The sequence below is a fragment of the Balaenoptera acutorostrata genome, chromosome 6 (assembly GCF_949987535.1).
Source record: "Balaenoptera acutorostrata chromosome 6, mBalAcu1.1, whole genome shotgun sequence".
Lineage (NCBI taxonomy): Eukaryota > Metazoa > Chordata > Mammalia > Artiodactyla > Balaenopteridae > Balaenoptera > Balaenoptera acutorostrata.
Window position 1 is genome coordinate 102,704,325 of NC_080069.1, and position 24,153 is coordinate 102,728,477.

A 24,153-nucleotide genomic window follows, 5' to 3' on the forward strand; every position below is an offset into this window, starting at 1 on the left:
TTGATGTGCATTTATGGGGAACTGAACAGGAATTATGAAAATAAGCCCGAAACTCTATAACCTCTCATAATTGACTCTATCTTCAAGACAGAGAGACATATCTTGGAGGATCCACACAGTATATCCTTTCCTACCTTGCATTAGTCATCTATTGTTGTATCACAGACATCCCAAAGCCTAATGGCTTAAAACAATAACCATGTATTAATGCTCACAAGTCTGTGGGTCAACCAGATGGTTTTGCTGATTTGGGCTAGGATTGCCTGCTCTTGCTGATCTAGCTCCTGTGATTGGCAGGTTGATTGGTCTGGGAGCTGGGAGCTGATTGGTCTAGAATGGCCTTACTCATATATCTGTGTGATATTATTGGCTCCTAGCTGGATCAGTGAGGATAAATGGGCTATATGTGCCTCATCCTCCAGCAGGCTAGCTTTGGCTTGTTCCCAGGAGGTCTAAGAGCAACAAGAAAGCAAGCCACAATGTGCGAGAACTTTGCAAGTCTCTGTGTGTTTCTAAAACATGTCACAAGCCAATCAAGATTCAAATCATGGAGAAAGATGCCATCCCTTGAGGGAAGAGCAACAAAGTCACATTGCAAGGTCATGGGCATATGGAGAGAAAAGTTGTTGGCAATTTTTGCAGTCTACCACATGCCTTTTTTTTTTTTTTAAAGAATGGACCACAAGATCCCTCTCGTTCACATTTTTATTTATTTATTTATTTATGGCTGTGTTGGGTCTTCGCCTCTGTGCAAGGGCTTTCTCTAGTTGAGGCAAGCAGGGGCCACTCTTCATCGTGGTGCGCGGGCCTCTCATTGTCGCGGCCTCTCCTGTTGCAGAGCACAGGCTCCAGACGCGCAGGCTCAGTAATTGTGGCTCATGGGCCCAGTTGCTCTGCGGCATGTGGGATCCTCCCAGACCAGGGCTCGAACCCATGTCCCCTGCACTGGCAGGCAGACTCTCAACCACTGCGTCACCAGGGAAGCCCTACCACATGCCTTTTGATCATAATCCTTATCCTTTTTCTTTCCAGGCAACTGATACAGCATATTAGAAATCCTTGACCTAATTCTATCTTCTTTTTCCCCGACTCCACCAGGTTTCTTCTGGGTCCATTCAAGAAAGTGTGAAAGACCGAGTAATTGACTCAAGACTGCAGCTGTTTATCACCAAGCCAGGACTCTACACATGCATAGCTACTAATAAGCATGGAGAGAAATTCAGTACTGCAAAGGCTGCAGCCACCATCAGTATAGCAGGTAGGATGGATTTTCACAATTGCATTGCCCCAGGAGAGGAGAGAGTTGGCACTATTCCACAATATCTTTCACTGGGGAAAATCTTTTTTTTTTAATCTCTGACTCCAATCCCGTTTGGGATATTTCTTCCTCCATAGGGACACTCCAGAGGTTGACCTAGATAATTGATTTTGGCTGATTTGTTGCTTCAAAAACTAGATTCTCAAATACCTGCCCAAGTGATGGGTAACAGCTTCCAGGAGTTCATTTCTTTTTCTTTCATTTCCTTTTCTTCCTTTTCTTCTTCTTTTATTCTTCCCTTCCTCCCTCCTTCCTTCCTTCCCACCTTTCATCCTTCGTTCCTTTCTTCCTCCCTCCCTCCCTCCCTCGCTCCCTCCCGTTCTTTTTCATTCCTTTCCCTCCCCTCTTTTTTCCCTTCCTCTTCTTTGTTTCTTGGGATTAATCAAACTTTCCAAGGCTCTAAAGAGGAAGTTGGCAGATATTTAACATGGTTGTGCCAGTTTCTGCATGGCTACATTTTGAGGGCATTTTTACTTATGAATATGTGATCTACCTTATGGTCTTTCCCCTTCCTGTTTCATGCAAGTGATAGCAGGACCTACAGGTATTTTCAAGGAAAAGGGCTGACACATGGATTTCTAGGATACTTGTGTTGAGTTATAAAGGTTTATTTTTAAAACTTAAATGTCCCAAAGGCTTCTGAGAACATTTGTGGAATTCCTAGAGATGGAAATAATCCCTGTATCAGGAAATGCCAGGCATGATAATATTCATAGCATGTCTACTGTCCAAGGGTCAGCAGAGAGATGCTTGGCCTCACATGTAAGGCAAGCACTGGTAGAACCTGTGCCCAGGGCCAGCTCCCCAGAGCCTACTATTTCTTATTACAGTGCCACTTCTTAGATCTTCCCTGATGGGGAAATTTCCAGTAATGTTTGTGATTTTTTTAGCATGAGGTGAATAAAGACACAGAGAAATACAAAGGGAGCATTGGACAAGGCTGGCCCTCTGAGGCATGCCCATGAAGGAAAGAGATTTCAAAACCAAGGATCTCTTCTGCCTTCTTTTCCAAGGATATATCTGCCTACAGTATCTTGAGACATCATATCAGTTATTTGAGAATTTCCACTGATAGGAAGTCATTTTCCCAGAGAAGGGTGAGATTCTTAAAAGTAAATTCAACTCAATTTAACAAATAATAATAAAATGATTACTATTCACATAGCACTTTGTTGTTTACGAAGCACTCTTACATGCATTTATTAAATACACTGGGCTCAGTCCATTGCGTTAGGTAAAGGATGCAAACTTAATTAACGAATGGGATCATTAACAATGGAGTCCCAGTTTTCCAGGGACTCTCAATCTAAAAAGGAAGTCCATCGGTCACAGACATTATGGCGCAGACTATGTTCTATGCAGAAGCACAAAGTACAACAGCAAACACAAGAGAGAGTTTAAGGGAATCCTTGGGAAAGAGGTACCATTTGAGTTAGAGATGACAAGGTCGAAATGAGTTCAGAAAATAGCAAGTCATGATGGAGACTGAGAGTGAGGTGGAGGATGGGAAGAAAGGTTTGAAATGTGAGCTCTAGCTGGGTTATGAAGAGCCTGAGTAGGTTGACTGTATTCTTCAATCAATGGGAAGCCATTTAATTTTTTTAGAGAAGGCAAGTGATATGATCAGATATATTCTTTATCAAATCGACAGGTGTCGGGTGTCAAAAGATGAGGAGGCATGGCATGCAGTTAGGAGGCTATTCCAGGAGTCTGGAAAAGTCATGAAGGTCTGAACAACAACAGCAACAATTGGTAAAGAGAGAACAGGGGAGATGTGTGAAACCTATCAGGAGAGAAACAATAAGATCTGAAAGTGTTTGAATGCAGTAGAAGGAGTTCAGATGTGTCTGAGATTTTGAGGAAAGTGTCTAGGACAAATAATAACAGATAAAAGAACATGAGAAGGTTCAAGAGATAATAAAACAATTAAATTTTGATGCTTTTTTAATTACTTGGAATGATTCTCACTATCTTATGTTTTATTTGATATTTGATCAAGACCCAGTGTTAAACACATAAATATATATTTATATAACCTATATCTAAATATTTACAACGTGTGTGTATGTGTGTTTGTGTGTGCAGAGAGAAGGAGAAACATTTACGTATGAATTCTCAAATCCAAGAAAATAGACTGATCTAATCTAGTTTAGATTAGAATCACCTCCACTGGATAGAAAAGAAAAATTAATGTTGCTAATCTGAAGAGAGTCTCATTTCAGGTAATTATTCAGTCATTCAAAGATCAATTCCCTGCCACGTTTCTTCCTCCCCTTTCTCCTTGTATCTCTTCCTTACATGGAAAGAGAGAAGGAGTCTTGGATTTATGGGGTGGTGTCCTCTGGACCCGCCCTGGTATTTGGTAAAGTCTACAGCTAGAGAACTAGTGATCTCATCTCTTGGCTTGGTTGGGACCCAGAGGACCTCCCTGTCTGGCTCAGCCCCACTGAGGCTCTTCCTGTAGCAGCACAACCCTCTACATCTCAGTCAAATCCTTCATCGAGCCCCTCTCTAGAGTCTACTCTGCAACGTCTGCATGTAGGTCACCCTGGCTCTCCTTACAATACCAGATATACTAAAAATCCAAGTCAGCTCCTTCCTTAACCCTCATGCAGCCTGAAGCAACTTCTGGATCACTTTCATGTTACACAAAATCCAAAAAAGATTCACACCTACCAACTCAGTTCTGCTGTCTACCCAACCATGTCATGCTACCATTTTTACACTAATATGGCCATCCTATGTCAGGGTAAGAGGTCCCTAAAAGGTTCTCTGCTTTTAGAGTCCCAGATAAGAAGTAGGAAAAACTCCCTCTGCTTTGGCTTTTTCCTTAATTTATCAATATACCTCCCTTCTAGGATTTTGGTCCAGAGAAAGGAATCTATAAAATGTGTATCTGAATTCTTAATTCCCCTACCTTCCACCTTTCTGAAACATACCAAGCTGAAGGGACTGGTCAGGGACTCCCCCTTTAGTGTGGTAACCTTCAGAGCCCACCCATCATAAGTACAAAGACAGGTGTGAAGGCAGTGCTATGATCAATAAAAAGAAGAACCTGATAAAATGGGTTTATCTCCCCCCCTCCACAAAGACAGATCCATCACATGACATGATCTCCAAGATGCTGAAAGGACTATAGAGCATAATTACCACCATAGTGTAAACGGCAACATCACCCCTTTCATCCCAGTCCTAGTCCAAATGAGAACCTGATCCAACACCGTTAATAAACAGAATATACCAACAGAGGAAGCTGTAATCCTAAAGAAAATGATGGTATCTTCTGGTGGTAAAAAGAGCCTTAAAGTGTGGACAGGCGGCATAGAAGGGCAATGTCCCAGAATGCAGGGAGAAGTCATTAATGTTGAGAATAGACCAGAGTGAGAATGAAGGCAAGTAGCAATGGCAACCTGGGGGAAAATAGCAGGAGAATTTGCATGGGGAAAGGGATGGTGGGAGCAATGCGTGAGTTGGCACATAGCAGCAGAGAGGGCTGGAAACTTGCCGCAGCAGAGGTGAATGCAGATAGGGAGCAGTGACCCCAGTAGGCGCAATGGTCATGTAGACTGAAACCAGTAATGACTTGACTTTAGCCAATGGGCCTGTAGGTACTGTATTTGAATAATAAATGTGAATCCATCTGTACATAGAAAATAAAGTTACTAAAATGAGTAGAGGGACTCCCTCACATAGCTAATTCATAAAAAGCTGCAAGGCCCTTTTGTTCATCCCCTGATCTGTTTTTCCTGTTGGATCCCATTTACTATGAGACTTGAAGCTCCCCTACTTTTCCTAAAATTTCCTCAGGCAGATTTAATGAGGGTGTCTCATGAGTGCATTGAAATAAGACCTCTGAACCCCATCAGACACCTGCCATTTTCCTTCCTCTCCTTAACCTGTTCTTTTCAGTCAGAGCTGCTAGATGCCTCATAAAAGTCTCCCTGCCATCACTGAGGAAACTGTTGTACTTCCCAACTCTGGGGTGCTCCCTGAACCAATATTTCAGGGAAGTGAGGCCACTCTGGTGAAAAAGGGATTCATGGAACCACTTTAATTCAGAATCATTTCAAAGCACAGTCTTATGCTTTCTAGACCTCTCAGAGCTTGGTTGTGACATTCGCTCTCTCCACTTCTGCTTTTGGCATCTCTCTCCATTGGCCTCTGATGGGGCTGGCCAGAGGTCCAGAGCCTGGTGCCTCCCCTGGACATTTTGGCAATGCTTCCTTACCCCAAATTCTCCTTTCTCTCATTTCAGCCATCCCCATCCTCCCCTAGTGTTCTGTAGTCAACAGTCCCCTTTGTCACATTCTCTGTGTTTCACTTTGAAGATTTCACTCCATCTGTTTATTTACTCATCCCAGCAGGAAAACTGGAAATAGAAAAATCTGGTCTAGTGCTTAGGATCATGTGTAATGATATTTCTAGTGTTTGAAAGACAACAACAAAAAAAATAAAGATCAGCCTTCATTTTCCCAAAACTCTTCCATGTGTATGCCCAGATTCATATGTATTATTTGAGAAATGTGATATACTTCTTTCTGACTCATTTACATTTGCTGTTAGTCATCAAAAGGAGCCAGAAAAACTTTTGGAACCTCTCCCTATGAACCAGGAAGTTCCATTTCCCCTCCAGTCACAACCTCAAAAGGCTCAAGTTGCAATTTAAACTCAGCAGGATGCTGGGTTATTGGCAAGATGCCTTCTCTTTGTCATCAGCCCTGTGACAGAGACCAGCAAGACACCTCATGATCTCTGTAATGAGCATAGTCCTGGAAGAGCCAAAGGCCATCAAAATAGACACAGGTATTAAATCTACCAAACATTTAAAGAAGAATTAACACCAATCTTTATTACCCTGATACCAATGCCAGATAAGGGCACTACAAGAAAACTAAAGGCCAATTTCCCTGATGAACATAAATGCAAAAATTCTTAACAAAATTCTAGCAGACCAAATTCAACAGCACATTAAAAGAATCACACACCATGATCAAGTGGGATTTATCTCTGAGATGCAAGGATGGTTCAACATACACAAATCAATTAGTGTCATACACCACATTAATAGAATGAAGGATAAAAATTACACGATCCTCTCAATAGATGCAGAGAAAGCATTTGACAAAATTCAACATACATTCATAATAAAAACTCTCAGCAAATTGGATATAAGGAACATACCTCACAATAAGGGCCACATATGACAAACCCACCGCCAACATCATACTCAATGGCAAAAGGCTAAACACATTTCCTCTAAGATCAGGCACATGACAAGAGTGCCCATTCTCACCATTTCTATTCAACACAGTACTGGAAGTCCTAGCCTAAGCAATCGGGCAATAAAAAGAAGTAAAAGGTATGCAAATTGGAAAGGAAGAAGTAAAATTCTCCTTGTTTGCAGATGATACAATCTTATATATAGAAAATCCTAAAGACTCCACCAAAATCTGTTAGAACTAATCAAAGAATTAAGTTTCACATACAAAATCGACATACAGAAATCAGTTTTTTTTTAATACACTAACAACAAAACATCTGAAAAAGAAGAAAACTATCCTATTTACAATAGCACCAAAAACAACAAAATACTTAGGAATAGGTTTAACCTAGGAAGAGAAAGATCTGTATGCTGAAAATTACAAGACATTGATAAGAGAAATTGAAGACACAGATAAATGGAAGATATTCTGTGTTCATGGATCAGAAGAATTAATATTGTTAAAATGTCCACAGCACCCAAAGCTATCTGTGGATTTCATATACTCCGATTAAAATTCCTATGGCATTTTTCACAGAAAGAACAAACAATTCAAAAATTTGTATGGAATCACAAAAAAGTCCCAATAGCCAAGCAACCCTGAGAAAGAAGAACAAAGCTGGAGGCCTCACGCATCCTGATTTCAAGCTATATTACAAAGCTATAGTAATCAAATAAGTATGGGACTGGCATAAAAACAGATGCCTAGACAAATGGAACTGAATCAAGAGCCCAGAAATAAACCCACACATATATGGTCAGTTAATTTATGACAAGGGAGCCAAGAATATTCAACGGGGAAAAGATAGTCTTTTCCATAAATGGTTTTGGGAAAACTGGATAACCACATGCAAAAGAATGAAACTGGACCTCTATCTTACAACACTCACAAAAATTAACCTGAAATGAATTAAAGACGTAAACACATGACCTGAAACCATAAAACTCCTAGAAGAAAAAATAGACAGTAAGTTCCTTGACATCAGTCTTGGTGATGATTTTTTTGGATATTATACCAAAAGCATAAGCAACAAAAGTAAAAATAAACAAGTGGGACTATGTCAAACTAAAAAGCTTCTGTACAGCAAAGGAAACCATCAACAAAACTAAAAAGCAACTTATAGAATGGGAGAAAATATTTGCTAATTATATATAAGGGGTTAATATCCAAAATATATAAAGAACACATACAACAGCAAAAAACTGAACAATCTAATTTAAAAATGGACAAAGTATATGAATAGACATTTTTCCAAAGAGGACATACAGATGGCAAACAGGTACATGAAAAGGTGTTCAACATCACTATTCATCAGGGAAGTGCAAATCAAAACCACAATGAAATATCATTTCATACCTATTAAGATGGTTATCATCAAAAAAATAAGAGTTAGCAAGTATTGGCAAGAAAGGAACCCTGACCCACTGTTGGTGGAATTGTAAATTGGTTCAGCCACTATAGAAAACAGTATGGAGCTTCTGCAAAAAATTAAAAATAGAACTACCATATGATCCAGCAAACCCACTTCTGGGTATATATCCAAAGGAAATGAAAACAGGAGATCAAAGAGGTATCTGCACTTTCATGTTCATTGCAGCATTATTCACAGTAGCCAAGATATGGAACAACTTAAGTGTCTGTCAACAGAAAAATAGATAAAGAAGATATGGTATATACATATAATAGAATATTATTCAACCACGATAAAGAAAGAGATTTGGTCATTTGTGACAACATGGATGAAACTTGAGGGCATTGTGCTAAGTGAAATAAGTCAGAGAAAGACAAATACTGTATGATATCACTTATATGTGGAATCTGAAAAAGTCTAACTCATAGAAACAGAGTACAGTAGTGGATACCAGGGGCAGTGGGGTGGGGGAAAAGGGGAGACATTGATCAAATGGTACAAACTTCCAGTTATAAGATGAATAAGTTCTGGAAATCTAATGTACATCATTGGTGATTATAGTTAATACTGTATTATATACTTGAAAGGTGCTAAGAGAGTTGCATTATGTAACTGTAGCAAATCAACACCTTGTCCACCTTAAACTTACACAATGTTGAATGTCACTTATATCTTAATAAAGCTGGGAAAAATAGACACAGGGATCCAGTAGAGGAAAATCCGTGTTTGTATTTTCCATTCTCAATGGCATTAATAGGTCCTTCATGAAATACTGAGGTCCAGAGTTCTTTTCTGCTTATTCAGTCTGAGGGTACAGGAATGAGTCTGTGGTCACATCCCTCCTCTAACATAAGCCACTCCTCATTCTACCAACACCCCCACTGTCTGCAATGCCCCTTCTCTGGATTGACCTCAGAGTCTGGGGATTCTGGTCACTAAATTTAAAGCTCAAATGAAAATATGTAGCATAACCAAAGCTGGGCAGTAGGGAGAAATCCGATATGTTAGTATTGGAGTTCCCCACCCTCCCAAAATGGACCATGTATTTTTATTTTTTTAATTTTTATTGAAATATCATTGATTTACACTGTTGTATTAGCTTCTGGTGTATAGCAAAGTGATTCAGTTATATATATTCTTTTTCATATTCTTTTCCATTATAGGTTATTATAAGATATTGAGTATTGTTCCCTGTGCTATACAGTAGGTCCTTGTTGGTCATCTATTTTATATATAGTAGTGTGTATATCTTAATCCCAAACTCCTAAATTATCCCTCCCCCCCCTTTCCCCTTTGGTAACCATAAGTTTGTTTTCTATGTCTGTGAGTCTATTTCTGTTTTGTAAGTAAGTTCATTGGCATCATAGTTTAGATTCCACCTATAAGTGATACATATATTTGTCTTTGTCTGACTTACTTCACTTAGTATGATAATCTCTAGGTCCATCCATGTTGCTGCAAAATGGCATTATTTCATTTTTTTATGGCTGAGTAATATTCCATTGTGTATATATACCACATCTTCTTTATTCATTCATCTCATTTTTATTTTCTATATTTTGAGTTGATGTTTCACATTATTACAGAAAAAATTAGAGCTTTGGACTCTTATTTTGTAATCGATATAGCTGATTGAACGTACTACCGTGTTTCACACGCTCTCTCATGTCTCATAGTCACACTCCCGTGTCCCCCACAATGTTCCCCCCAGTTGTGAGACGTGGGGTGAGGTAGCAGGAGCACACAACTCCCTCTATCACCCAGTGTTTCAGCCACGATAGGTAGAAGTGTTCTTACCAACAAAACAGGCCCCGTCCCTTGGCATTTCATGGTGGCTTCATCTGGTTTCCAATGGATTAAAGGTGTTTGTTTTTGTTTTTAATAAAAAGGAAAGGAATAAATGACTAACAGCCAGTAGCCGCACTAAATTGCTACCAGCTGTTCTGCAGCTAGGCTCAAGAGGTAAGCATTCTTTTTACAATCAGGCAGCTTTTTTATATTAGATTGGCTGTATGTTTTAGAAGAGAGACAACATTTTATTGGCTTTTCCAGATAATGGAAAAGATACTACAAATATTGATGACTGTTGGAAGCTTTTGAAAATTTTTAAAAATCTAGTTTTGAGATAAAAGCACTTGTTTATAATCGGAGGCTCTTGGACCCCTTCCTTGCTCCCCACTCTCCCCGCCCCACAAAAAAGAAAATGTAACTGGAGAAATTTCTGTACGAAACACATGGAAGCCTAGTGAATCATCCTTTGATTCTCTTAATATTCTTGAAAAGACTGAGCACCCTTAAATGACCTTGATTTTTTTTTTCCTCATTTGTCCTTGAAATAGAAGCCTATCTAAGCTTAGTATCTCTTCCCAAGTTCTATGGCTGGATTCTCTTTGGCTCTGGTTGATCTCCATGGTATTGAATCCTCTCTTTCACATCTTAAATTGAGGGCTCTTTCATATACATAACCTTGGCCTTTTCATATTTCAACAGGTTTCCCTGCTCAGCTGCTGTTAGATTCTGCCTTTACCCCTTCCAAATTCTATACCTTTTTCTCTGCAAGAATTTCCTCCTGTTTCTTCCATCTGTTCTCTCCAGAAAATGTGGGGCCCCTTGTTAAAAAATTATTAAGTGTTTCAAGATGGTAACAGCAGAACATTAAATTAAGCATGGGGCCCTTCTGAGTGTGGGACGCTGTGTGACCACGTGAAGCCAGTGGGTCTGTGAGAATCACAGCTCCACCACCCTCTTCCTGTTCAACCTCTCTCCTCTTCCTGTTCAACCTCCACTTCTTGCTTTCTTGATGCAAAGTCCTTGGGTGGCCAACAGAGGGAAATTCTGACCTATGATACTGCCTGGGCTAATGCGGCCACGGTTGACTCAGCTTGAAAAGAAGAATTCAGTTCCTGGAGACATTTAATATTTTCTTACTCTCCTTCTCCAAATCTGCCTGTTAATGCAGTATCTCGCCTCCTAGGAGAAGCAGGGAACTTTTCAGAAACTTAGAGATTAGAAGAATGAAAATTATCTGTTACAAACCTTGAGATGAAAATGTACTAACTTCTGTTTCTTTTCCCCTTTAATTTGATTTCCTGTGGAAACTTCCTTTCGTGTTACTAGAATGGAGGTAAGATATTGTTGTTATACCAATGTTTTGTTTCACTTTGTTTGACATGCCATTTATTGAGTATCTATTATTCGTTGAGTACTGTAATCTTTCAGAAAACTTTCTAATTTCTAATCCTTTTCATACTCTCACAAAATGATGATGAAGATGAAGAGAGGCAACATCTGTTGAATACTTACTATGTATCAGGCACTGTGCTAAGAGCTTTACATGCATTTTAAAAATTTATCCTCAGGACATGAAATAGGTGCTAGTATTATCCCTATTGTACAGAAAAGAAACTAAGAGAGTTACTCTGAACTGGAGAGTACACGTGACTTACACAGTTAGTATATGATAGGCTTGGAAAAGAGACACAGAACTGACTCCCAAAGCCTCCCTCATAGCTTTATCCTGCAGATAAGAAAGCAACACTATGTAATATAACACTGTGAAACTTACAGCATTTTATTTGCATAAAATTGCCTTTCATAAAAACTCTATGATGTGTAAAATTTCATCTAATTTTACAAATGATGAAACTGAGATTTAGAATGGTTAATTACTAATAATAATAGCAGTTAAGTTTTGCAGGGCATTTTTGAGTACCACTGTTCTCATATTAATGTTTCAGCAACTTTATGGGGCAAAAACTATCATCCCTCTTTCTTTATATGAGGAACCTGAGGCACAAGAGTTGTCCAGACCACATAGCTAACTACAAAGCCTCAATCTGAGCTCAGACAGACAGACTCGAGAACACAGATTCATACCTATGATGCTAATCCAGGTAGCACAGCAACTGAGCAGGACCTGCAACTCAAGCCATTGATTCTAATTCCATGGAATGAAATAATTCATTGCATAAGAAAATTTAGTTTGTTCTCAATCTTTTTCCCAATTCATATAGCTTTGATGCATTTGTTTACCTAATAAATAGGTATTGAGAAAGAGTCCTGACCTGAAGGATTCTACAGAGAAGCTGAATATCTACTGAAGGGATATACAACATAAACACGGGAAAAGGTAAATTAAAATGCAGGCCAGCCACAGAAGAGATGCCATCTTTCATTCATACACCTCTTTCATTCAGCACACCTGTCTTCTCTGTGCATCTTTAAAACACTCACTCTATTCCTGGCACTATATTGGAAAGTGGTAAAACAAAACAAATTGTACATATTCCCTGCATGCAAGGAATTTACATTTTACTAGGGGACACACACACACACACACACACACACACACATTAGTTACAAGGCAACATAATAATGGAATCATGCACAAACTCCAAGGGCTCAAGAACAGAAATAAATCATTCACATGAAACTAAATGCAAATGAAAAGAATTTTAACTGATTATAGTCAAATAAATGCTAACTAATGAAAATTCCATACCATTTTTCATTTGTGATAACACAAGCACTTTTGGTTTTCTGCAAAGGGCTAGATAGCAAGTATGTGGCTTTGTGGGCCATACGGTCTCTGTTGCAACTGCTCAGCTCTGCTATTGCAGCACAAAAGGAGCCATAGACAATTTGTAAATGGATGAACTTGGCTCTGTTCCAATAAAATTTTACTTCTGGCCACTGAAATTTGAATTTCATATAATTTTCACTTCTTCTTTTGATTTTTTTCAACCATCTAAAAATATAAACACCATCCTTAGCTCACAGGTGGTATAAAAATAGGCAGTAGGCCAAATTTGACTTGTGGGTTCTATTTGCCGACCCCTGTCATAGAGAATGAATCATATACAAAGACACTAGGCATGAAAGGATAAAAAGAATTCCAGTTTGCTTTGGAAGTTTAGAGGGGTGTAGGGCCCTGGCCATCACATTTGTTGGGAAAGTACAATGGGAGCCTGGCAGTTGCTGTATAAGAAAGAAGATGTGTCGCTATCAGAGGAGAGGTCCCGTTCTCACGTGTGCCAGCCCTAGGGAGGGCAGGAAAAGAAGGTGTGGAGTTTCCGCTGGGGGAGTGGGGTTGTCCCAACCAACCATGCCATGGCTGGTCATCTGGATGTGTCCTTGGACAACGTATTGTATTATGTGTTCAAAGGGAAGAGACGTTGCCCTCATAGAAACTGGAAGATCACACTTTAAAACAGTGGACCCCTGAACAATTCAGGGGTTAGGGGCACCAACCAGCATGCCCTATAACTTCAGAGTTGGCTGTCTGTCTATGTGGTTTCTCCATATCCATGTTCTGCATCCTTGGATTCAACCAACTGCGGATGGGATCGTGTAGGACTGTAGTATTTATTGAAAATAAACTGTGCATAAGTGGACCCATACAATTCAAATCCATGTTGTTCAAGGGTCGACTGTATTCTACTGAATGTCGTTCATACATACATTTAATGTATGTATGAACACATTCATACATACATTAAAGCAGAGAGAAAATAAAAGCAAAAGGTGTAGTGAGAATCCTTTAAATATTCCATCTGACCAAGGAGAGCTGTCTGCTATAAAATAAGTTAGAAGGGGGACTTGGGATCAAATATCAGTTGTTGCCTCCAAAAAGAGAAACTGTTCAGAAAGAGAGGTCAGCCAGGTTCAGTCTGTCAGGAGACAAGAGAGGGACCGGCTCCATGTGCAATATTAACTAGAATTTTTGGAGGTAGTCCAGCGGATCATTCCAAAACAACCAGCATTCTGTGAACAGATCCCTGTGACCTCTGCCCCACTGTTCACAGGAGCAACAGGACCAGCTGCCTCTGCTGTTACTCCATCCACAGTCCCAAGATCTGCATGTGGAGAAATACGACTTCAGCTGGACAGAAAGGGCACTCATCACTTGCACAAGACAAAAGACACCAATGGAAATTTTTTGCATTCATCTTGTTCCCCTGGGTTTTGCTGTGACCTCCTTAAGAGAAATTTTTTAAGTGATAGGGTTAGAAGGATGAGGGAAAAAATGGCCCCATTGGCCTCCATATCTTGCCTCTGAAATTTGATCACTGCATAAAATTTGAGGTTTATAAGTCAGCAGAACAGGGGAGGAAATTGTTCCAACTCTGACTGAAACTGTGACTGGGCAGTCTCTTTATGTATGTATTATGTATGTGTGTGTGTGTGTATATATATATAGTAAAAGGGAAATTAAAATACAGGCCACCCGCAGAAGACATGCCCTCTTTCATTCGCACACTGTTCAGCACATGTGTCCTCCCTATGTATTTTTAAACCACTCACTCTATTCCTGTATATGTATATTTGGTCCTATATATCCCTTACCTTGTGGGGCTAATCCAAGCAAAGATATACTACCAAAGCTAAGTCTTTAATGCTCCCAGAACATCACAGAGACATAGAAAATTAATAAGAACCATATACTTTGTATCTGTATGGTTTTTCCCAGCATGCAAAGGGTTTTCACAGGCTAGTTATCGTCAAGCTGGTAGGAAGACAAATCAAAATTAAAACCAAGATCTTCTCATTTCTATTCAAAACGTATTCTGCTTTTTCTTTTTTTTTTTTTCTTTTGCATTATATAGCTAATGTTCAAAAATCAGTGAGGACTCCATACTATTAATTCACATTGAGGTTGTTCTAAAGATTTTTCCAGGGCTTTTTAAAAGAGAAGCAGCAGAAATTCAGAAAAAAAGAATTGGTTCTTAATTGATTATTAATAATCCTTATCTCTGAGGCTATTTTCATTTTTTCTTTTGTGTAAGTTTTCTTAGTTTCCAGTGTTTTCTTTTAAATGTTTTTTGCTTATGTAATTAAAGAAAAAATCATGAATTTTTTAAATTAAAAGTATTCATGGAAAAATAAAGAAGTGTCATTCAATAGTTAACACATGACCGTGCAACATGGATGAATAATTCTCAGCTCAGAGACACTAGGAGAAATATTCAACTTTTACATGATATAGTTTTTTATAAATTTATTTATTTATTATTTATATTTGGCTGTGTTGGGTCTTCGTTGCTGCACGGGCTTTCTCTAGTTGCGGCGAGCGGGGGCTACTCTTCGTTGCGGTGCACGGGCTTCTCATTGCGGTGGCTTCTCTCGTTGCAGAGCATGGGCTCTGGGCACACGGGCTTCAGTAGCTGTGGCAGACGGGCTCAGTAGTTGTGGCTCACGGGTTCTAGAGCACAGGCTCAGTAGTTGTGGTGCACGGGCTTAGTTGCTCCACGGCATGTGGGATCTTCCCGGACCAGGTCTTGAACCCGTGTCCCCTGCACTGGCAGGTGGATTCTTAACCACTGCGCCACCAGGGACGTCCCTATAGTTTTCTTCTAAGTGAAAAGAGTCACACCTGCTCTTATCCATCCTCTCTTTTTATGGAAGGATTATCAATATGTGTGACCATTTTGTAAGCCAGTTTGGGGTATTTCTAATTGTTAGGTATTATTACTCACATCAAGCTGCAGGCTCTTTGGATCAGAGCAATTACTACGTTCAGTCACTTATTAATCATGATGATGAATATATTTTTTAGATGCATTTATTTGCTATGTCCGCTTATATGTAACAAATGTGGAGTCAAATTTTATTTATGATGGAAACAATAAAAATTCTCCCATCCATTCTGGCCTTGAGTGTTTCCAAAGCTTTCCACATCCATGATCACATTTGATCCCCTTCACAGCCCTCTGGAGTAGCTCGAGGTAATATCATTGCTGCTGGTAATGAAGACAATATTCAGATGGAACGTTTCAACCAATGTGCTGGTGCAGTCTTCTATTTCTGTGATGCAGATGTGGAAATGGAAAACAAACAAAAAGGCAGATGGAATGCTAAAAAATAGCATGTGATCAGAAATGTTGTTCACTGCTTCTTTCAGTAAACCACAGAAAGATAACAAAGGCTACTGCGCCCAGTACAGAGGGGAGGTGTGTAATGCTGTCCTGGCAAAAGATGCTCTTGTTTTCTTCAACAACTCCTACGCAGACCCTGAGGAGGCCCAAGAACTACTGGTCCACACTGCCTGGAATGAACTGAAAGCAGTGAGCCCATTCTGCCGGCCGGCTGCTGAAGCTTTACTGTGTAACCACATCTTCCAAGAATGTAACCCTGGGGTGGCACCTAATCCTACACCCATTTGCAGGTAAAATTTACGAAATAAATGGGAAATTCTGTTTGTCTGTCTGCCAACAGGAAAAGTTTTCAAAAGAGGAAGTTGTTATGTGTAAGAGTAAAGGCAAAAGCTGGCTTTTGTCCAAAATATAAGGTAATTAATTGGACAAAATTCCTACCATGTGAATCACTGGTGATACCCTATTATACAAGGGCTCTAAGTTAGAAAATGTCATAAAAGGTATAATATTCTATTACATTTGTTATTGTTCACATTATTATCATATTCATAAACATCCCTGCTTTCTAGGAAGTAAAAAACAAAATCCCAAACTAATATGGACCTCATTAATAAGCCAAGATAGAGAAAATAAAGACTACATATCAAGTATTTCAGCATTATTTGCCAATAAATATGACATCTTGGTGAGCATGTCAGAATATTAAAATACATTCCATCCAATATTCTAATTTAAGTACTGACACTCTTGTGTCATGGGGGGTGGAAGGAGTAAAAACAGTTATAAAACAGATATTTCTTTAAAACCCCCTACTCTTTAAACACTGAAATTTATAAACCGACTTTCAATAGAATTATCTTTGCCTTTATTTACTTCTTGTGTAGAAAAGACAGGAATCAATGTAGCTTTGGAGCTAAATGGAACAAAGTTCAAATACTGTTTTGTACTGCTTTCTAGATGCACTGACATATGACCTCAGCTAAACTTCAGTTTCCTCGTCTGCAATAGAGCTGAGAGGATTAAAGGATAAATTGTACCCAGGGTATATATTAGAAACTGGATGGATACTGTTTGCTTTTCAAGAAAACACATGAAGACTACCAACACAGCACATTTCCAACTGTTTTGATAAAACCAGGAACTATTTAAATATTGAAATAGTTTTAAGGCATTCTATTTAGTATAAAAGGACTACAGAGGTCATTAAAATAGAGTGCTCCATTCTTCAACTTACTGCAGATTTTGAGGGTTTGGAGACATTTTAAGACTAATATAGGGACTTCCCTGGCAGTCCAGTGGTTAACACTTCGCCTTGCAATGCAGGGGGTGAGGGTTCGATCCCTGGTCAGGGAGCTAAGATCCCACATGCCTCACGGCCAAAAAACCAGAACATAAAACACAAGCAACATTGTAACAAATTCAATAAAAACTTTAAAAATGGTCCACATAAAAAAAAATTTTTTTTAATTACTTAAGACTAATATAACTTTTTCTTTCTTCACTTAAGATTATATTTTCATCAGACATGACATCTAAGTATCTTTTGAGGAACAATGAGAATTAAAACTGAATTGTATCTTCATATGCTAGCACAAAATAAATTTATTGAGTAATTTCCCAACATTTATGCCCTAGATCAGTTTACATGCATAGGCCACAGATGTTCTTTCTCAAGATTGAAAATTATTGAAAATAATTTAACTTTTTTGTTTTTTTAGAAAAAAATCCCATGCACTGAGATTTCAAATTTATTAGAATAGCATAGTTAATTAACTCTTAAATCTGTGAGCCATTTGTAGTGTACTTAAATTTTTTTCTTAATTCCACCTGTTATTTAAACAAGTATTTTTTTTAATTAATTAATTAATTTATTTATTTGTGGCTGCATTGGGTCTTTGTTGCTGCGCACAGGCTTTCTCTAGTTGTGGCGAGCGGGGGCTACTCTTCGTTGTGGTGTGCAGGCTTCTCATTGCAGTGGCTTCTCTTGTTGTGGAGCATGGGCTCTAGGCATGAAGGCTTCAGTAGTTGTGGCATGCGGGCTCAGTATTTGTGGCGCACGGGCTTAGTTGCTCCGCAGCAATGTGAGCATTGCTCGACCAGGGCTCAAACCTGTGTCCCCTGCATTGGCAGACAGATTCTTAACCACTGCGCCACCAGGGAAGTCCCTGAGTATTTTTTTTAATCTGAAAATTGTTTCTACTTTTTTAATCCTTGTAAACAAGTTATTCACATTGGGGTTGAAAAATATAGTCTAGAAATTTTCACATTTTTATACTTCATTAAGGTTTTCTTTTTTCTTATGTATAATCAATAATTGTTTAAAAAATTAGACATTTAAAAAGACTTGGGAGTAGATTTCTTTTCATTATTTTCTTTCTTATAAGTAATATAAAAAGAATGGATAATATGACTTCATCATCAGACTTATGTCCTTTTTATTTTAAGAATGTTTTCTTATAGTATATCTCTGAGTATTTTTCTATTTTTTTATGTGCTCTAGTTTCTTGTTGGGAAACATTGTTATTTGTACTTTGAATTTCTTGCTTGCTTCTCCCTCTCAGTTATCTCCTTATTCACTATTTTCATCTTTCTTTCTGCATTCAGTTAGAACTTCTAAAGTTTTCCCCTATTATTTGTTCAATATCTTGCTGTGCCATTTCTTTCTCAATGAAGATTTCACTTGTTTCCATGAAACAAAGTTGTTTTCACTTCTTTGTGGTCTTTATTTTCTTCAGTCACTACCATGTTTAACTTAACCTAGTTTTCACTCTATTTTGCATTTCATCTTGATTTTTTTTTTCCCCCGTGAAAAACTCTTCTGTAGAGGCCATGCTTCAGTGCATGTCAATGAAAACAAAACATTTTTTAAAATTCTCTAACGTGTCTTTCCATGTATAATAAAAAATAATTTTCCCAGGTATTTGCTTTCTCCACATAATGTGGGCTAAAAAGTTCTTTCATATGTCCCGTATTGCTTTTGCACAGTTTAACTGTAACATCTGAATGCAGAAAGATTTGCTTATATGACCCAAGGATGGGACCAGGCATAAGAAGAAGCAAGCCAAGCAATGTTTCTCCAGTTCTTCAGCGTCTCAGAAGCCTGAAAGCCCCATTGTTCCCTCTTCCTTTGCAGACATATTAAGAATCTACATTCCACTGTTGTACTCATGACTCCCATTATATCCCATCACATTAGTATGCACAGCCCTTTCATTCTGCACATGCTCAGTTGGTCCATATTGGCAAGTGGTTGCCTGGGAAAGCAGGAGTGTAGGCATGAGTAGTAAAAAATATATATACATGTATATATAACTACACATACACACGAATGTACACACTCACACAAAATTTCCTCCTCTTTTATACTTCATATATTTAATGAATGACATTACTATTATTATCCTTAATTTCTTTAATTATCTTTAATTTCCTCTTATTATGAATCCCAAATATCTTAATTTGGAACTAACTTGATTTTTCCTATGTAGTCTATCCTATTTCCTATAAGATAAGCTTGAACAAATATTAATCCACAAAATTCTAATTAGTCCAACTAGTCTACCTAATCTTTCTTCAGCCTTTTCACTCAGTACAACATAGAGCTGAACATTGCAGCTTCGTATTCACACAGACCTTACTCTAGCTTTCTCAGATGAAAGCACACACAGCAATGGGATAGGACTCAGCTTCTCCAAGGGTAGGGCTGGGTAAGGACTCCCAAGCCCTCCTATAACCTTTCAGGAAGGTGATTCTATTCTGTTTTAGGGAACAAAGCACACAGAGACACGGACTGTGTTCCTTAGGCCCTGCCCATTAGCCCCGAGATTACAGAAAAACCTCCCAGGTTGGAAACTGCTTGACAATGATCTTTTAAAGCTCTGCGTACCTTGTTTCTGTACCTTTGTAGTTACTTTAATATGAAGTTAAGAGAAAACATATCTGGGATTCCTAATCCATTACCTTTTGAACTTGAAAGTTCTTTTCCCCAGTAGCATTAGTGATGTTTTAAAAATAAAACAAGACAGCATTTCATCACATGGGATAATATACTATATATTTCATAACTTCTCACATTATTTACAATAAAAGGATCTTTACAGAAACACTTTTGCAAGAACAAACAGTGTACTATGATGATGTTTTGAAAATATGGGATTTAGGCTCCGCCACCAATTTGGCTTCAACGTGCTATGATTCATCAAATTTTGTTCTCCCTAAATTATTTTAGAGAATACTGCCTGGCAGTAAAGGAGCTCTTCTGTGCACAAGAATGGCTAGCAGTGGAAGAAGAGACACCCAGGGGACTCCACAGATCTGGGATACATCTGCTTTCCATGCCGGACTGCAACAAACTCCCCAGTATGCACTGGGACCCCATGGCCTGTACCAGACTGCCATATTTAGGTAACAGAGTTCTCTCGAGACTTTGGAGGTTCAGAGAAATTTACTATTTTGAGGAAACTGAGGTGTGAATTTAAATCTCCTAATATTCCTAGGCATTTCCAATTTTTTTTTGAGTTCTGCCTTCCTTCCATACCTAATAACAGAATCCTATTGCTATCCTAATTGCACCGGTTAGCATAAGGATTTATTCCATTTGTTCTAAAAGAAATTAAAGAGCACTTTTCGCTGCTGCTTGAGATCTTACCTTACTTCATAAGCAGATCTTATGAGAGCTCATAACATTTTATGGAATGTGCAGAGAAATGGCCAAGAAACAGTTCATATTTTGTCAGAGGAGTGGAATAAAGGCATAAAGTCCTCTTTCTTAGCCAAGGAAGCAGATTTTTCAGCATGCAAAAATAAGCCATATGTTTGCAAATGCTGATCTCACAAAACAAAGCTGAATGGCTGCATGTTGCTTTAATGAACTTCATTTGTAAGGAACTATGTGGTGAGCCCTAACAGCTGTTTTAATTTCAAAGATGCAATCCTTTCGCATTCGAATGCAAAGAATGTTTTCCCATTGTATATTAAAAAGCTGAAAGAGAACTTGCATTTCTTAGCACTCTCTCACAGAACACAGGAGCTATCTGGATGTTCACTTAAAACAAATTTTTATCCTTTCCCCTTCAGATTATAAAAAAGAAAACCTAACAAGTAAGTAATTTTGTTTGTGCCCTTGAAACGTTATGTGTATGTAACTGGATTCATGCATGCGTATTTACACCCATATTTCATGATGTCCAGAACGGGATGTACGGTCCCTCTCAAAGTCTTTTCACTATACTCACCCAGGGTAGAATATGAAGGAAGATCATTGGAGATCCCAGTTTATAGCTTCTAATTAGGCCATGGAGAGCACCATATTTAGTGAATGATACAAATCCCATCTCCTACCTCAAGGTTACTAAGTTGCTTTATCCCTTCTATGGCTATAAAATAAGCCAATTTAAAATATCACCTTTTGATTTTGCATTCATGATTTTTGTATCATCCAATAGTATAAAGTTTACAGGGTCAAATCAAATGGTTTTAAAAGGGTCATCTCAAAATCTCTAGGAAAGAATTCAAGAAGGTTGCTTGAAAAGGGGTGTCCTAGAAACTAACATGTATCAGATGGTACGTTAAGCCTACCAGAATGCAGAAATCTTCAGAATGAAATTAGAAATTTTTTTCATGTCGACTAACTTCCTTTGATTTTCATGTTCAAGGCTCAAATCATATTCATTTCTTAGGCTAGATATTCCAGGCCTAATTGTTTCTGCACTTGGCTAAATGCCAGGACTTGATTTTACCAGCTTACTTAAAGGACTAAGACTTAAAATATTGAAAGAAAGAATGCTACTGGTCACAACTGAATCACTCAGAGCTAGGAAACAAGAACAGCTTTGGAAAACCCTAAAAATCTATTATTCTGGAAAACTGTCAAATTGTCATTCCCAACTTGAAAGAATGAAAAAGAAATGTTTCAATTCTTTGTCACAGAAGCAACCAAAGTTAACTTTGATTGGACTTTTAACTGATGACTGTGATGTTTGTTATCCTTTGATTGTTCACTCATTCATCCATTCAAGCGTTCATTGAGGGTTTACTGTATGAAAGGTGCTGACCTTCAATCCTAGATTAGACAGAAATAAGACACACAAAAGCATCCAGATTTCTGCCTTCTACACTGATTATAAGGACTTGCGAGCAGCATAGATTAGCTAAATCATTTTATGAAATCTTTGTTATATGTAAGAAAATGAACTCCAGATGTCATAAACTGATCGTTTCATCTGACCATATGGTGAGGAATGTCTAAAAATATGTTCCCTGAGTTAAATACAATTATCAAAGAAATTGGCTTTAGCTCTTCAGGTAGGTCAGTCATTGAACAGAGAAGTCATCCTTATTAGGTAGACTGTCTCATATTCTGTGGGAGTGTGTAAAGCCCTCAAATATTTCTTGGAGAGTCTCTTGAATTCTGAGTAAACTCTAAAGGATATTACCAGTTCACTCTGAAGGGTGATGGAAGATTTTTTTTAATCATTAGTTTATCTTTTGGATATTTCCTTCTTGCTTCCCTTCTCCCTGTCTTTTGATGATTGCTCCTACTTTCATATTAGCATTAAGTTTAGCTCTCCAATTTAAGCCCCCCTCCCCACTCATCTTGGATCGATTTTTTAAATCTTCGAATGACTCAGTTCACAGAAAGTCAGAGCAGCTTTCAAACCATCACAGCGGAGCCTGGGAAGTCTGTTACATCCACCACTGCTGTGATGCTTGATGAGAAATGCTGTCATTGGTCCTGCACGAATGTTTTACTGCTGTGCTAATATTCTTCTAGTTACAGGTGCCTGCTTGAGTCACAGGGGTGACCAAACTTGGTCTCCACAGGCTTCAAAACCACTTGCTTAGCCACTGGTGCTCAGGGCATAATCACTGCTTCCATGCCTAGACTAAGAAGTCATACGTAGGCATCCCTTATAATCTCTGCTTTTACAAGTGTCCTATTTCAAATGGCTTCAGGCATCCACTGCAATGAAAGTTTTCCTTTGACTCTGTGATGTGTTATAATAATATAGTTCCTTCTATGGAATCATTTTTTTTACTATATTGCAGTCAATTTCTAATATTTCATTTAGGATCTTTTAAATCTATGCTCTATAATCTGTACTTTTCTTTTGTGCTAACACTGTCAGGTTGTGATATTACTATTATAATAACTTGCTAAAACAATCTGAAAGATTTTTCTCTTACTGGAATATATTATAAAACTGTGAAAATTGTATCTCTTCCAAGACTGAAAGACTGTAACCATAATTCTATAATGACTTAAATTTCCTGGTTATGGGTAGTTTCAGATTTTCTAATTCTTCAAATTTGGTAATTAATGTGCTCCTACCATTTTCCTTAAGATTTTAAAAATGTAACTCCATAGTTATATATTATTTCATTTTTATTGACCTTTGAGTCTATTGTTAAAATGACTTTATCATTCCTAATTTTGTATGTTTGTGCCTTTCTTTTCATTTTAAAATTAAAATGTCACTGATTAGACTACTTTGTAAATATTCATAAGACAAACTATTGACCTATTTTTAAATTCTATCATTTGTGTTATGTGTATTCTAACTTATTAATTTCTGCTTGCACATGGCTGTTACTATATCACCTGTTTTCCTCTGTTTTCTGTAGATTTTGTTTCTTTTCCAAAGTCTTAAATTAAATATCTAGTTCATTCACTTCATTCATTTTATCTAATGGAAGAAGATAATGCTATGAGTTTATCACTGAACACATCTTTGGCCAAATCTCATCAACACTGTTAGGAAGTTATTTTGTCATCTGTAACTATGGCTACTTTCTACTCTTTGATTGAAAGGTTATTAAAATGTTTCTTTTTTTAATGCCTTATTGGATTTTATTTAATCTATTATTAATTGCATTTTGATCAAAGAATAGATCTGCATAATTTCTTCTTTTGAAATTTACTGAGATTCATCTTTGTGACCTGACAGAAAAGACCGTGTCTGTCAGTATCCCACAAATATTTGAAAATAAGGTTTATTCTGTCTTTTTAGGGTACAAAGTTCATTCTTCACTATTAAGACATTCTTGTTGATTATATTATTAAAATATTCTGTATCTATGTTTTTGGCTTTACTCAGTCAACTAAAAGGATTTAAAATATAATTCATAATGTTGTTTTAATAGATATACAATGGACGTTGCACCCTACAAACAGAGGGACATTAGTATGACATCTTTTGGTTTCCAGCGGTAATACAGATTTTAACTTATTTGTATATTGCACTGACCTTTTTGATAGGAATTTGACAGGAGTTCAATTGTCAGATGAAC

At 37.9% G+C, this 24,153-nt stretch overlaps 1 protein-coding gene across 2 annotated transcripts in view; it reads left to right on the forward strand.

The window, feature by feature from the left end:
- MUSK (muscle associated receptor tyrosine kinase) overlaps window positions 1-24,153 on the forward strand; it is a 95,487-nt gene that overhangs the window by 61,210 nt on the left and 10,124 nt on the right. For both annotated transcript variants that reach the window (XM_057549277.1, XM_057549278.1), the window contains 4 exons: window positions 1,099-1,258; window positions 11,108-11,114; window positions 15,891-16,154; window positions 20,093-20,268. In XM_057549277.1, the coding sequence (XP_057405260.1) occupies window positions 1,099-1,258; window positions 11,108-11,114; window positions 15,891-16,154; window positions 20,093-20,268 (607 nt within the window). The remainder of the gene's footprint in view (window positions 1-1,098; window positions 1,259-11,107; window positions 11,115-15,890; window positions 16,155-20,092; window positions 20,269-24,153) is intronic.